This window comes from Mobula birostris, chromosome 2 (assembly GCF_030028105.1).
Source record: "Mobula birostris isolate sMobBir1 chromosome 2, sMobBir1.hap1, whole genome shotgun sequence".
In the NCBI taxonomy this organism is placed as follows: domain Eukaryota; kingdom Metazoa; phylum Chordata; class Chondrichthyes; order Myliobatiformes; family Myliobatidae; genus Mobula; species Mobula birostris.
Genome location: NC_092371.1, coordinates 118,462,589 through 118,478,989, shown reverse-complemented (window position 1 = coordinate 118,478,989; position 16,401 = coordinate 118,462,589). Strand labels below are relative to the sequence as shown.

Sequence of the window (16,401 nt, the reverse complement as noted above, 5' to 3'; positions counted from 1 at the left end):
GGCACGGCGGCAGCAGCAGCCAGGCACTGTGGCACTGTGGCTGGCTCCAAGGCTCAGCAGGGAAGGGTAAAGTCAAGCACAGCAATAGTGATAGGAGACTCAATAGTTAGGAGGACAGACAGGAGATTTTGTGGCCGCGAAAAAGACGCCAGAGCGGTGTGTTGCCCCCCAGGTGCTAGGGTCAAGGATGCCTCAGAGCAGCTGCAGAATATCCTCAAGTGGGAGAGTGAGCAGTGAGAAGTCGTGGTGCACATTGGCACCAATGTCGTAGCACAGTGAGTAAAGGGAGCTAGGATAGAGGGTGAAGAACAGAGTCTCCAAGGCAGGTCTCTAGGTTACGCAAGGTGCCACGTGCTAGGCAGGGCAGGAATAGGATGATAGTACAGATGAATGATTGGCTGAGGAAGTTGTGCAGGGGGCAGGGTATCTTCGAGATCTCCTCTGGGGTAAGTATGACCTGTGAAAAATGAACGGGTTACACCTGAACCCAAGGGGGCCAATATCCTTATGAGCAGTTGTTGGTGGGGGGGATGCGTTTAAACTAATTTGGCAGGGGCATTGGGAAGGGCTGAGGATGGGGCAGTTGGTATACAAGTCAATGCAGTGTGTATTGGGACTGTGAGGAAGATGGGGCAAAATTGCAGTCAGTGGGACGAATTGAAATGTAATGGGGGGGGGCAAAATCGCAAAGGGTGATGAATACAGTACCGAAGGTTTTTAAATTTGAATGCATGCAGTATATGGAATAAGGTAGATGATCTTGTAGCTCAGTTAGTTTGGCAATTATGACGTGACCATCTCTGAGTCCTGCCTGAAAGAAGATCATAATTGGGCTCTTAACATCCAAGGATACTCCTTGTATTTTAAGGACAGGCAGGTAGGCTGAGGGGGTGGGGTGGCTCTGTTGGTACAAAAATGAAATCAAATCCTTTGAGAGAAGTGACATAAGACCATAAGATGTAGATTCTTAGGGGTAGAGTTGAGAAACTGCGAGAGTATAAAAATGGGAGTTGTATAGAGACCTCCAAACAGCAGACAGGATGCAATTTATAAATTACAATGACAGATATAAAAGGCATGTAAAAATGGCAATGTTACGATAATCATGGGCAATTTCCATACATAGGTAAATTGGGAAAATCAGGTTGATGCTGGATACATAGAACATAGAATAGTACAGCACACTACAGGCCCTTCGGCCCACAATGTTGTGCCGACCCTCAAACCCTGTCTCCCATAGAACCCCAACTTAAATTCCTCCATATACCTGTCTAGTAGTCTCTTAAACTTCAAGAGTGTATCTGCCTCCACCACTGACTCAGGCAGTGCATTCCACACACCAACCACTCTCTGAGTAAAAAAACCCTCCTCTAATATCCCCCTTGAACTTCCCACTCCTTACCTTAAAGCCATGTCCTCTTGTATTGAGCAGTGGTGCCCTGGGGAAGAGGCGCTGGCTATCCACTCTATCTATTCCTCTTATTATCTTGTAAAACCTCTATCATGTCTCCTCTCATCCTCCTTCTCTCCAAAGAGTAAAGCCCTAGCTCCCTTAATCTCTGATCATAATGCATACTCTCTAAACCAGGCAGCATTTTGGTAAATCTCCTCTGTACCCTTTCCAATGCTTCCACATCCTTCCTATAGTGAGGTGACCAGAACTGGACACAGTACTCCAATTGTGGCCTAACCAGAGTTTTATAGAGCTGCATCATTACATCACTACTCTTAAACTCTATCCCTTGACTTATGAAAGCTAACACCCCATAAGCTTTCTTAACTACCCTACCTACCTGTAAGGCAACTTTCAGGGATCCGTGGACATGTACCTGCAGATCCCTCTGCTCCTCCACACTACCAAGTATCCTGCCATTTACTTTGTACTTTGCCTTGGAGTTTGTCCTTCCAAAGTGTACCACCTCACATTTCTCCAGGTTGAACTCCATCTGTCACTTCTCAGCCCATTTCTGCATCCTATCAATGTCCCTCTGCAATCTTTGACAATCCTCTACACTATCCACAACACCATCAATGTTTGAGTCGTCTGCAAACTTGCCAACCCACCCTTCTAACCCCACATCCAGGTCGTTAATAAAAATCACAAAAAGTAGACGTCCCAGAACAGATCCTTGTGGGACACCACTAGTCACAATCCTCCAGTCTGAATGTACTCCCTTCACCACGACCCTCTGCCTTCTGCAGGCAAGCCAATTCTGAATCCACCTGGCCAAACTTCCCTGGATCCCATGCCTTCTAACTTTCTGAATAAGCCTACTGTGTGGAACCTTGTCAAATGCCTTACTAAAATCCATATAGATCACATCCACTGCACTACCCTCATCTATATGCCTGGTCACCTCCTCAAAGGACTCTATCAGGCTTGTTAGACACGATCTGCCCTTCACAAAGCCATGCTGACTGTCCCTGATCAGACCATGATTCTCTAAATGCCCAGAGATCCTATCTCTAAGAATCTTTTCCAACAGCTTTCCCACCACAGACGTAAGGCTCACTGGTCTATAATTACCCAGACTATCCCTACCACCTTTTTTGAACAAGGGGACAACATTTGCCTCCCCCTAATCCTCCAGTACCATTCCCGTGGACAACGAGGACATAAAGATCCTAGCCAGAGGCTCAGCAATCTCTTCCCTCGCCTCATGGAGCAGCCTGGGGAATATTCCGTCAGGCCCCGGGGACTTATCCGTCCTAATGTATTTTAACAACTCCAACACCTCCTCTCCCTTAATATCAACATGCTCCAGAACAACAACCTCACTCATATTGTCCTCACCATCATCAAGTTCCCTCTCATTGGTGAATACCGAAGAGAAGTATTAATTGAGGACCTTGCTCACTTCCACAGCCTCCAGGCACATCTTCCCACCTTTATCTCTAATCAGTCCTACCTTCACTCCTGTCATCCTTTTGTTCTTCACATAATTGAAGAATGCCTTGGGGTTTTCCTTTACCCTACTCGCCAAGGCCTTCTCATGCTCCCTTCTTGCTCTTCTCAGCCCCTTCTTAAGCTTCTTTCTTGCTTCCCTATATTCCTCAATAGACCCATCTGATCCTTGCTTCCTGAACCTCATGTATGCTGCCTTCTTCCACCTGACTAGATTTTCCACCTCATTTGTCACCCATGGTTCCTTCACCCTACCATTCTTTATCTTCCTCACCGGGACAAATTTATCCCTAATATCTTGCAAGAGATCTCTAAACATCGACCACATGTCCATAGTACATTTCCCTGCAAAAACATTATCCCAATTCACACCTGCAAGTTCTAGCCTGATAGCCTCATAATTTGCCCTTCCCCAATTAAAAATGTTCCCGTCCTCTCTGATTCTATCCTTTTCCATGATAATGCTAAAGGCCAGGGAGCTGTGGTCACTGTCCCCCAGATGCTCACCCACTGAGAGATCTGCGACCTGACCCAGTGCATTACCTAGTACTAGATCTAGTATGGCATTCCCCCGGTCGGCCTGTCCACATACTGTGACAGGAATCCGTCCTGGACACACGTAATGAACTCTGCCCCATCTAAACCCTTGGAACTAATCAGGTGCCAATCAATATTAGGGAAGTTAAAATCATCCATGATAACAACCCTGTTATTTTTGCACCTTTCCAAAATCTGCCTCCCAATCTGCTCCTCTGTATCTCTGCTGCTACCAGGGGACCTATAGAATACCCCCAATAGAGTAACTGCTCCCTTCCTGTTCCTGACTTCCACCCATACTGATTCAAAAGAGGATTCTGCTACAATGGTAGGACCCTATAGAGTATGGGGAACAAAGGGAACAGAGTACAAGTTCAATGTTCCCTGAAGATGGCAGTACAGATTAATATTGGGAAACTTCTACTGATAGGGCATAGGTTTAGGGTAAAGGGCTTGGGGGTGAAAGAAAGAGATATCAGAAACAACATTCTCCCTGAGGGTGGTTGGAACATGCAACACAGCCAGTGTGGATAGTCCTCCCGCAACCTTTTAGAGGTGTGTATAGACAGGCACATGAATCACCAAGGCATTGAAAGCAATGCACTAAGTGCTGGTGAATCGGATTTGAATGGATGGATATTTGTTGGTTGGAATGGACATAGTGGGTCAAAGGATCGGTCCAAATTATTTAGCTCTGTGTCTTAACTAAAGGTAAGATGATGCCGTCAAGCAGCAACAATATTTTGTGTGCAGCTCTAAAGGGAATGATCAGATATTTCCATTTAGGACCACTGCATATGAAATCCACAGTCACATCCAAGGGTAGAATTAGAAGTGGTAGAGGCAGGTTCGATTTTGTCATTTAAAGTTAAATTGGATAGGTATATGCACAGGAAAGGAGTGGAGGGTTATGGGCTGAGTGCAGGTGGATGGGACTATGTGAGAATAAGCGTTCGGCACAGACTAGAAGGGCCGAGATGGCCTGTTTCCGTGCTGTAATGGTTATATGGTTATTACCCACCCTTTCTGTAGTTGTAATAGTATCCCTGACCAGTAATACCACCCGTCCTCCCCTTTTTTCCACTCCCTCTATCCCTCTTAAAGCACTGAAATCCAGGAATATTGAGAATCCATTCCTCCCCTGGTGCCAGCCAAGTCTCTGTAATGGCCACTACATCATAATTCCATGTATGTATCCAAGCTCTCAGTTCATCACCTTTGTTCCTGATGTTTCTTGCATTGAGGTAGACACACTTCAGCCCTTCTACCTTACTGTCTTTACACCGTTTATTCTGCTTCTCTTTCCTCAAAGCCTCTCTATATGTTAGATCTGGCTTTACTCCATGCACTTCTTTCACTGCTCTATCGCTCTGGGTCCCATCCCCCTTGCAAATTAGTTTAAACCGTCCCAAATCATGCTAGCAAACCTACCTGCAAGGATATTGCTCCCCCTCGAGTTCAGGTGCAACCCATCCAATCTGTACAGGTCCCACCTTCCCCAGAAGAGATCCCAATGATCTAAAAATCTAAAACTCTGCTCCCTGCACCAACTCCTCAGCCACGCATTCAACTGCCATCTCCTCCAATTCTTACCATCACTGTCACGTAGCACTGGCAGCAATCTTGAGTACGTCACCCTTGAGGTCCTGTTCTTCTGCCTTCTGCCTAGTTCCTGAAACTCATACGTCAGGATCTCATCCCTCTTCCTGCCTATGTCATTGGTACCAACATGTATCTCAACTTCTGGCTGCTTTCCCTCTCGTACCAGGATGTTGTGCACCTGGTCAGAGACATCCCGGACCCTGGCACCTGAGAGGCAACAAACTATGCGGGTGTCCTTCTCACGTCCACAAAATCTCCTGTCTGCTCTCCTGACTATGGAGTCTCCAATAACGACAGCTCTCCTCTTCTCCGTCCCACCCTTCTGCACCACGGGGTCAGACTCAGTGCCGGAGGCCCTGCCACCGTGGCTCACATCTGGTCAGTCGTCCCCACCAACAGTATCCAGGACGGTAAACTTATTATTCAGGGGAATGGCTACAGGGGTGACCTGCACTACCTGTCTGCTCACCTTCGCTTTCCCCCCTCTGACTGTCACCCAACGACCTGCTTCCGACAGCCTAGGTGTGACTACCAAGACAAGGAATTTGTAGAATGCCTATGAAATGGCATTTTGGAGCAGCACATGGTTGAACCCATTAGGGGAAAGGCAATTCTGGATTGGGTGCTGTGCCTGAACCAGATTTGATTAGGGAGCTTAAGGTAAAGGAACCCTTAGGAGGCAGCAACCATAATATGATAGAATTCATCCTGCAGTTTGAGAGGGAGAAGCTGAAGACAGATGTATCAGTATTATAGTGGAGTAAAGGGTTGGAGACTATTATTAAGCATGAGGTTTTGGAGTACCTGGAGGCACATGATAAAGTAGGCTGAAATCAGCATGGTTTCCCTAAGGGGAAATATTGCCTGACAAACCTGTTAGAATTCTTTGAGGAAATGACAGACAGGATAGACAAAGGAGAGTCAGTGGATGTTGTTTACTTGGATTTTCAGAAGGCTTTTGACAAGGTACTGCACATGAGACTACCTAACAAGACAAGAGGAAAGATATTAGCATGGATAGAAGATGAGCTGACTGGCAGGAGGCAAAGAGTGGGAATCAAAGGGGCCTATCCCGGTTGGCTGGTGCTCTAGTGGTGCTCTCTAAGGATCGGTATTGGGACCACTTCTTTTCAGGTTATATGTCAATGATTTGAATGATGAATTTGATGGCTTTGTAGCCAAGTTTGCAGACGATATAAAGATAGGTGAAGGGAAAAGTAGTGTTGAGGAAGCAGGGAGTCTGCAGAAGGACTTAGATTAGGAGAATGGGTAAAGAAGTGGCAGGTGGAATATAGTGTCAGGAAGTGTATGGTCATGTACTTTGGTAGAAGGAATAAAGGCGTAGACTCTTTTCTGAACGTGAAGAAATTTCAAAAATCAGAGGTGGAAAGGGACTTGGGAGTCCTTGTGCAGGATTCCCTGAGGGTTTACTTACAGGTTGAGTCAGTGGTCAGAAGGCAATTCAATGCTGGCATTCATTTCAACAGGACTAGAATATAAGTGCAAGGATGTAATGCTGAGGCCTCATAAGACATTGGTCAGCCGCTCTTCGAGCATTCGGAGTGGTTTTTGGTCCCTTACTGAAGAAAAAAATGTTCTGGCATTGGAGAGTGTCTAGAGGAGGTTTCAGAGAACAGTTTCGGGTTTGGGAAAGGAAGAGTTAATGAAGAACATTTGATGGCTCCGGGCTTGTACTTGCTGCAGTTTAGAAGCATGAGGTGGGGGGCATGGGGATCCGACTGATACCTGTCAAATATTGAAAGGTGGATGTGGTGAGTAGATTTCCTATAGTGGGTCAGTGGAAAAGCCTCATATTAGAGGGACGTCCATTTAGAACAGAGATGGAGGAATTTCTGGTGGATCTGTGAAACCCTGTGAAGCTGTAGAGGCCAAGTCATTGAGTATACGTAAATTAGAGATGAATCAGTCAAAGGTTACAGGAAGGAAGGAAGGAAAATGGGGTCGAGGGGGATAATGAATCAGCCATGGCGATCAGAATGGCCTAATTCTGCTCCATCTTATGGCCTAAGCTAGCCAGAGCCGTGTGAAAGGTCCATACATAACCAGACATGGGCAAAGCGGGAAAGTTAATTTTACAGAGTGGGGAATGCTTGGAATGTCCTGACGGGGCGGTGGTGAAGGTAGATGCACTAGAGGCATTCAAGAAGCTCTTAAATAGGCGCAGGGATATGCAGAGAATGGAGGGATGGACCATGTGCAGGGAGAATGGATGAGGTGACTTTAGCTTATTTAGATTGGCATAACACTGTAGGCTGAAAGGGCTACACGGTACTGCTCTGTATTCTCTGTACTCAAGACAATACTACAGCAACTCAGGGAGGAGGCTTAACTCCAGCTTCTCGAAGCCAACTTGGAATGCCAATAACAATTGGCCTGGCCAACCACAGAGATATTGTACAACAGGTTAACAAGAAAGTCAAGGAAATATGTTTAAACACTTCAGTGTGAACTGCGAGCCCATGGCGCAGTTCGAACTACTGGATGGACAACTGAGCTGGTGCGGTGAGCACCAAGGACAGAGAGACATCCTATTACTGGTAATGGACGTGGGAAGATTTCACTGCACAAGTAGGGGAGGAGTTGGGATCCGTAAGGGAGATTGGGGGAGGAAGGATGCGTCTGCTGATGCTGGGAACCAGAGGAAAAACAAACTGCTTGAGGAACTCGTCGTGTCAGGCAGAATCTGTGGAGGCCAAGTTGTGGTCCAGACCCTGCAACAGGACAGTGTGTAAAGGGGAGATAGAGAGGCAAGACAGGGTCAGACAGGTCTGGGTGAGGCAGAGTTGATGGGCAGATGGAGCAGAGTGAGGGAGGAAGGAGTGGAGGAGGAGGACTGAAGGTGAAATCTGGCTGAGAAAGGTGGTGAGTGGAACTGGAAAGGGGAGAGATGCTGGTAAAAGGGGCACTGGAGGGGATGGGATCAAGTGCAGGTCAATTTTGGAATCTACAATTTGAACTTTGTACTTGAAAATCACGTTCCAAATCCCGGCATCTAGAGTCATTTGTGTCTCCACTCATTGAAAGCTTTGCTTAAGGAACAACTCCACTTGGGCTTATTTGTTAAAATATTTTGCTTTCTCTCTGGCATGGCAGATCTTGATGACTCATTGAGATCACCGTTGTGGAACTCGCGCTTTTGTTCATTCCTGAAGACACACAGTCAACATTTTAGAAACAGGTTCTTCTCCTCCATCAGACTTCTGAGAGGTTAATGAAACCATGAACAATACCTCACTATTCTTGCTCTCTTTTTTTCCCCCACTGATCGCACTTGAAGTATTGTGAGAAGTTTTGGGCTCCTCATCGAAGAAAGGATGTGCTGGCATTGGAGAGGGACCAGAAGAGGCTCACGAAAATTATCTCGGGAATGAAAGGGTTAACACACGAGGAGTGTTTGATGGCTCTGGGCCTGTACTCACTGGAGTTTAAAAGAATGAGGGACAACCTCACTGAAATCTATAGTGGGTGTGGAGAGGATGTTTCCTGTGGTGGGGAAGTGTGGGATCGGCGAGTAGACCCTCAGAATGGTGGGCCGTCCCTTTAGATCAGAAATGGGGGGGGGGGATTTCTTTAACCAGGGCGTGGTGGATCTGTGGAATTTGTTGCTGTGCATGTCAAGTCACAGGCTATATTTGGGACGGAGGTTGATAGGTTTTTGACTGGTAAGGGCGTCAAAGGCTATGCAGAGAAGGCCGAAGAAATGGGTTTGAAAGGGATAATAAATCAGCCATGATTGAATAGCAGAGCAGACTCAATGGACTGAATGGCCTAATTCTGCTGCTACATCTTATGGTCTTACTGACATACCATCAGTAAGTGGGAACATAGTGAAGATGGAATTGATGGCCTTGTGGCAAAGTTTGCAGATGATACGAAGATAGGTGGAGGGGTAGGTAATGCTGAGGAATCAATGCGATTGCAGCTGGACTTAGACAAAGTGGAGGAATGGGCAAAAAAGTAGCAGATGGAATACAGTGTTGGGAAATGTATGATAATGCATTTGGTAAAAGGAACAATAGTGCAGACTATTATCTAAATGGGGCGAAGGTTCAAATATCAGAGGGACTTAGGAGTCCTTCTGCAAGAAGACTCTCAGAAGGTTAATTTTCAGGTGGAGTCTGTGATAAAGAAAGAAAATGCAATGTTGGCATTTATTTTAAGGGAAATAGAACAGGAGATAATGTTGAGCCTTTATAAGCCGCTAGTCAGGCTGCGCTTAGAGTATTGTGAGCAGTTTTGGACCCCATATCTCAGAAAGGATATGTTGTCATTGGAAAGAGTCCAGAGGAGGTTCACGAAGATGATTCTGGGAATGAAGGGCGTTTGAGGAGTGATTGGCAGCTTTGGGCCTGTACTCACTGGAATTTAGATGAATGCATGAGGATCTCATTGAAACCTACCGAATGTTGAAAAGACTAGATAGGGTGGATGTGGAGAGGACGTTTCCTATGGTGGGGATATCCAGAACTAGAGGGCATAGCCTCAAAATTGAGGGCCGACCTTTTAGAACAGAGGTAAGGAGGAATTTTTTTTTAGCCAAAGAGTCGCAAATCTGTAGAATGCTCTGCCACAGACAGTGGTGGAGTTCAATTCCGTGGGTATACTTAAGGCAGAAGTTGATCGTTTCCTGATCGGTCAGGGCATCAAAGGATATGGCGAGAAGGCAGATGTACAGGGTTGAATGGGATCCGGGGTCACCCATGATGGAATGGTGGAGCAGACTCGATGGGCTGAATGGCCTAATTCTGCTCCTAGGTCTTATGGTAAGGACGTAGCTTGGCATGAGCATGTTGGGGGGGTGGGGAGCAGAATGAGCTTGACAAGCAGAAGGGTGGGGGATATCATGGCAAACCAGCAGTAAGTTGGAAGGGTTACAGCACACCACAGTGTGGGGGGAAGGGGAGGGAGAAACAGCACTCTGTAGTGTGTGGATGGGGGCATGGTGGAACTGGGTAATGATAAGGGGAACAATGGACATGGCACAATGCTTAATAGTTCCTCTCTTCTGGTGTGTTTGGTACTTACCTTCATGGCTCCCAGGGCTTGAAATATTAAGGCAATCCTTGTTGGTGTCAGGGCAGCCAGCATCACATTAAACCGAGCACTTCTGTCTTCAATGGGTGACTGATAAACTCCATCCTGAGATACCGAACCAAATCTGCAGAAAGAATTCAGGAATCACACGTTCAGTATTTGGACAAAGGTTGCCCAACATCCCTTCTCCTTGTGCCACTGAACATCAATATTACATTGCTGATGGTGTCATCGCTGAACCCGTTTAACAGTCAACGGCGAACACAAAGTCACAGCTTCTTCCCACACCAGGGCTCCCCTTCTCAAATTACATCAACCGTGACTGCCATACCAAAATTGAAAGGTAAGTGCAATAGGAGCAAAGTCATTAACTTTACAAAAATTTTCTGCAACCAATTTTATGTACAGGTACCTACAGTTACAAATACCGAAGTTAAGAAGAGCTCAGGCATGCAATGAGCATTTGGGAGACCTGTGGGATGGATTTGACGGCTGCTGCGGGCATCTTCAGCTGGGTGAAAACTCAGTTCTCAACGATATCTTAATGAGAGAGAGGGAGGAGAGAAGGGGAGAGAGAGGGGAGAGAAGGGGAGGAGAGGGGAGAGAAGGGGAGGAGAGGGGAGAGAAGGGGGAGAGAAGGCGGGAGAGGAGAGAGGAGGAGGGGAGAGGAGGAGAGGAGGGAGAGGGAGGGGAGGGAGGGGGAGGGGGAGAGGGGGGAGAGGGGGGAGAGGGGGGAGAGGGGGAGAGGGGGAGAGGGGGGAGAGGGGGAGAGGGGGAGAGGGGGAGAGGGGGAGAGGGGGAGAGGGGGAGAGGGGGAGAGGGGGGGAGAGGGGGGGAGAGGGGGGAAGGGGGGAGGGGAGGGGAGGGGGAGGGGAGGGGGAGGGGAGGGGGAGGGGGAGGGGGAGGGGGAGGGGGAGGGGGAGGGGGAGGGGGAGGGGGAGGGGGGAGGGGGGAGGGGGGAGGGGGAGGGGGAGGGGGAGGGGGAGGGGGAGGGGGAGGGGGGAGGGGGAAGGGGGAGGGGGGAAGGGGGAAGGGGGAGGGGGGAAGGGGGAGGGGGGAAGGGGGAAGGGGGAGGGGGGAAGGGGGAGGGGGGAAGGGGGAGGGGGGAGGGGGGAGGGGGGAGGGGGGAGGGGGGAGAGGGGGGAGAGAGAGAGAGAGAGAGAGAGAGAGAGAGAGAGAGAGAGAGAGACAGAGAGAGACAGAGAGAGACAGAGAGAGACAGAGACAGATAGATAGATAGATAGATAGATAGATAGATAGATAGATAGATAGATAGATAGATAGAGGCTGCCAGGAGTTTAGCTCTGTACTATTCTCATCCAGTGTATTACTGAGGTGTTTGGTAGATACCTTGTTGTAAATATTGGCAGTTTTCTTTTCGCTGTCTTCACTAATTTATTTAAGTTTGATTGTTGAAGCACCTAATAAGCACCCTTGCACTCAAGTGCTAAGCAACTTATCACAACCCACATATCTAACATTGGACATTACAAAGGGAGTGGGGCAACTGTGAGAACCAGCAATGGGCCAAATGGTCTGATTTCATGTCTTATGAAAATATATTAAAATATAAACGTGCCAATTCTTTCCTGTTACTGTAGCATGTGCTCACTTCTTAGCAGTAAACCCTTTTAGTGTGGCTGCTTGTTTGGGGTGCAACCTTTGAAGTTGTACTTTCCAACTTCAAACCTGCAAGGACACTTTCATAACACCAAGAATTCACCCGTTGCTACAGAAACCAGAGCAGCATTACCGAGGGTGGCGAGTATAAACAATGCTGCCAGGGGAGCTGACAGAGACGTATAATCATGACAGTTAAAATAGGTACATGGAAGGACTTAGACTAGGCACCACCATGTTCACGTCAGCTTCTATCCCGCTGTTATAAAATTATTGAACAGCCCCCTAGAACGATAAGATGACCTCATGATCTATCTCATCGTATCCTTGAAATTTATTGTCTACCAGCACTGAAATTTTCTGTGACTCTGCACTGAGCTATTATTTTCCTCTGTACTACCCGATGCACTGTTGTAATGAAATGATCTGCACAAATGCCACACTAGTTTTTTTTATCCCATTGTATTTTGGTGCATTTAACAATAATAAACCAAGGCAATTCAATTCAAATGCAGCCAAGTAAGCCTAGCTTAGATAGGCATCTTGGTCAGCAGGGTGTGGTTGGGCCGAAGGGCCTGTTTCTATTCTGTATAACACACTGACTTTGAGTGAATGAGGGCATATATTTTTTTAAATGGCATTCATGAGATTGCTATGCTGTTTTAATGCCAGAATATTGGTGCATTTGAATGTCTACGCCAAGAGCACCTTCCGCCCCATCCTAACATACTTGTTAACCACCTTAGGTTTTCCCTTAAGAAGTTTGTTTTGTGAAAGGATTTTCTTTTCCTATTGAACAATATTGCTACCAAATAATATTCACTCAGAGAGAAAGGAGAGATAAGGAAAATACGAACCTGTCCAGGAGATTTTCTTTTGGAATTCGAACGTTATTAAATCTGAGAATTCCATTATCAACTCCATTCAGACCTGGCATGAGAAGGGAATAGATTGAAAAAAAATTGTAATTTAGCAATCCTAACAGTTGATCAATTGCACAGTGGGCTGTGAACTTAGCAAACAAATTAAATCAAGGGTTAAAGCAGGGGTTTCCAACCCAGAGTCCAGGGACCACTTGGTTAATGGGAGGGGTCCAAGACATAAAAAAGGTTGGGACCTCCTGGACTAAAGTTTCAGCAAGAATGAAGAAACTGTAGATTAGATTATGAGAACACTCAGTCCTCTTTTATTGTCATTTAGAAATGCATACATGCATTAAGAAATGATACAATGTTTCTCCGGAGTGATATCACAGAAAACAGGACAAACCAAAGACTAACACTGACAGAACCACATAATTATAACATATAGTTACAGACGTGCAAAGCAATACCATAATTTGATGAAGAACAAAGCATGGGCACGGTAAGTAAAGTCTCAAGAGTCCCCGAGTCGATCGACTCCCGAGTCCCCGATAGCAGGCGGCAAAAGGGAGAAACTCCCTGCCATAAACCTCCAGGCACCGTGAATTTGCCGATGCCTTGGAAGCAGCCGACCACAGCCGACACTGAGTCTATCCGTCCGAAAACTTCAAGCCTCCGTTACAGCCTCCTGAACACCATCCTCTGCCGAGCGCCTTCGACCTAGCCCTGGCCGCTGAAACAAGCAAAGCCGAGGATTTTGGGGCCTTCTGCTCCGGAGATTCCTGTTACCACACAGTAACAGCGGCAGCGAAGCAGGCATTTCAGAAGTTTTCCAGATGTTCCTCCGTACTCTCACGTCCGTCTCCATCAAATCAGAATTGTGCACGGTCCCCTACTTGACAGATTACAGATATCACCACCGGAGAGGCCGCGCGTGCTGCCGTTGCACCGCCATCTTCTCCTCCCTAGATGCTAGAATATGGAGCAAAAAACAAAATGCTGTAGGAAATCAGCAGGACAGTGGACATTTTGGGTTGAAGTCATTTATCCAAAACATCAACTGCCCACTCACCTCCACAGATGTTGCTTGACCTGTTGAGTTCCTCCACCATCTTGTTCAATGCACTATGAAGGAGTATATTGTTATTCCAAGTTAACTCACTACATTTTAGATTTATGCCTCTGATAGATATGACGTGCTCTCCACTCTCAGCGGATCTGTGGCTGTAGAAGCCCAAAGACCTCATTTTGAGGGAATTATCTCCAGTATTCCATTTAAGCTATCGGTTGTGGGGGATTTGCAGCCCGTTCCTTAGTTAGAGCCTTCAGCATTTTGGGCATCGAGGGAGAGAGGAAGAGGAGAGCCATCCACAGTACCACCGATGCGGCACAGAGGGCCTCAAGATGGCTGTGGCTCAGGAGAGGGGAGCCATGGAGTCATAAGTAGCTAGCCATCTGGACACAAGCTGGGGTCTGATCAGCCCCGGCTGGGTCACCTGGAGGAGGCTGTATGGTGTTGAAAGACCCGAAACACCCGATGATTCCAGGAACATCACTGAAGATGTGTCCAGAAGCATCAGTAGGTGTACGTACACAACATAAGGAGGGGGGATGGATAAACAGAAACCCAATAGAACCCATTAAAAGTAAAGACAGTCAAACACCCAATGAGCACAAAAAAAAGAACAAATTGTACAAACAAATAACACTCAGGACTAAAGTTCATGAAAGTGAGTCCACAGCCACAAGGCCCATTCATCACTGCAGCCGGTCCAGGAGCTCGTAAGTTGCAGGCCACAGCCTCAGTTCAGCACAGAGTCAAGTAAGCCTCGCAGAGCAGTGAGCTAGCCCATCCCTTGCCTCTGGCCCTGATACCCTGACCTTTTCAATCAGACTGGCACTTACATCCGTCCGTTCCTCGCTCTCAGGCCCAGGCCCAGGCCCCGTCACCTGGATTCGGCCCCTACTTGACCTCTGCACTCTGGCCCGGCACTTAAATCAGCCGAACGCTGGTTCACGCCTCGCACTCGGGCCCGGGCCTGCCACCTTCACTCGGCCCATATCCGCCACACCATATTGCACTTCTGAGACTTTAGTTCACACCACAAAAATGCCAGGTCATACAGGCGGTTCAAAAGCACAACTCTGAGAGGCGACTGATTGCGGTGATCGTTGTCCAGAAAAAGTGTGATTAATAGGGTAGTTAGTAGATTTGTTTGCCACCAGTAAGACAATTCAAGTAACGTATGAGAAAGAATACTGAAATAATGTGCTGGAGGAACTCGGGGAAGGAAAGAAATTGTCAATGTTTCGGGTCAAAACCCTGCATCAGGAGTAGTGTTAATACAAGTCTTTGACCTGAATCATCGACAATTTCTTTCACGGATGCTGTCTGACCTCCTGAGTTCCTCTCGCCAATTGCTTGCTGCTCCAGATTCCAGCATCTGCAGTCTCTAGACCAGGAGTTCCCAACTGGGGTCCGTGGAGCCCTTGCTATTGGTCCATGGCAAAAGAAAGGTTGGGAACCCCTGCTCTAGTGTCTCCAGGAGAAAGAGGATGACTAGATTATGACAGATAAAATGAACAATGGAAAATGTTTTTAAATTTTCTCATAATGACTGTCATAATTCTCAGCACAGATGCTGCCTGACCTGAGTATTTCTAGCATTTTAAAATACAGAAGGTGCCATTAGCCACTAACAGAAAGTTAATTGTCATTGTATTGAGCCAAGACCTGCTGCAAAAACAAAAGTAAGAAACAACCTTCAGCCAACTCACCTTCCTTGTGCATCATGTCAATAACAGTGACTCCCGGATACATATTGCCTGCATGATCTCGAATAGGTACAATGAAACAGTGAGGCCCTGATAAACAAAAATATATATCAATCAGACATCTTATGAAGTAAACCCTTGTTTATTTTTACAGAATTTTAATTTAAGAACACAGTAAAAATAATCAAAACACCAATATTATTCCTTCACTAACTACAACTGTTTTTCCTTGAGAAATGTATTTTACAGTTCCAAATCAACTTTCCTTGTCACCCAAACTCCCGTAGGTACACGGTAATTGCATTTATTGAGCAGCGGAGGGCGCTGCAAACCAGCTTTACAACTAGAAGCAAGTCATAAGAGAAGATCTGCAGATGCTGGAAATCCAAGCAACACACACACACACACACACACACACACACAATGCCAGAGGAACTAAGCAGGCCAGGCACCATCTATGGAAAAAGAGTACAGAAGAGTCCTGATGAAGGGTCTCGGCCTGATAGGTTAACTGTACTCTTTTCCATGCGGCCTGACCTGCTGAGTTCCTCCAGCATTGTATGTGTGTTAACTAGAAGTAAGTATTTATCCTCATTAAGAATGAAAAATATTTGTGCACAATAGAAATATTTTAAAATCATACATATCTATATAATACTCATCTATGTTGATATTTACGATTGTAATAATCCTTTATATGTGTGGCAACTACATCAAATGCTAACGGAATAGAAATGGCATTTGGGGAGCAATATTTTCTGACTAATCACAGCTGCAAACAAGGAAAAGAATTCAACTGGTTGGAAGTCTCAAGTGATAGGAGGCACTTCTGAAAGAGTGACTGAAGCCTGGAATCATTTCTGGGACAGATCACTCAAAACAGAGGAAGCAAGTGATGTCGTGATAAAGGTATACAGAGGGGAAAATAGAAAGATTTTTTTTTAGAAGAGGCGAGAGCTGGAAGGTTTAAGGGTTCTAAGAGGGAAATCTTTTACACAGAGAGTGGCTGGAATCTGGAACGGGGTGCCTGAGGAAGTGGTGGGA

The 16,401-nt window shown here is 46.6% G+C and overlaps 1 protein-coding gene across 2 annotated transcripts in view; it reads right to left on the bottom strand.

Annotated features, from left to right (window-relative positions):
- Positions 1-16,401, bottom strand: part of acoxl (acyl-CoA oxidase-like) — a 396,539-nt gene that overhangs the window by 353,429 nt on the left and 26,709 nt on the right. For both annotated transcript variants that reach the window (XM_072246892.1, XM_072246899.1), the window contains exons 7-9: positions 15,361-15,447; positions 12,577-12,649; positions 10,091-10,223 (exon numbers count right to left, since the gene is read on the bottom strand). In XM_072246892.1, coding sequence (XP_072102993.1) covers positions 10,091-10,223; positions 12,577-12,649; positions 15,361-15,447 — 293 coding nt within the window. The remainder of the gene's footprint in view (positions 1-10,090; positions 10,224-12,576; positions 12,650-15,360; positions 15,448-16,401) is intronic.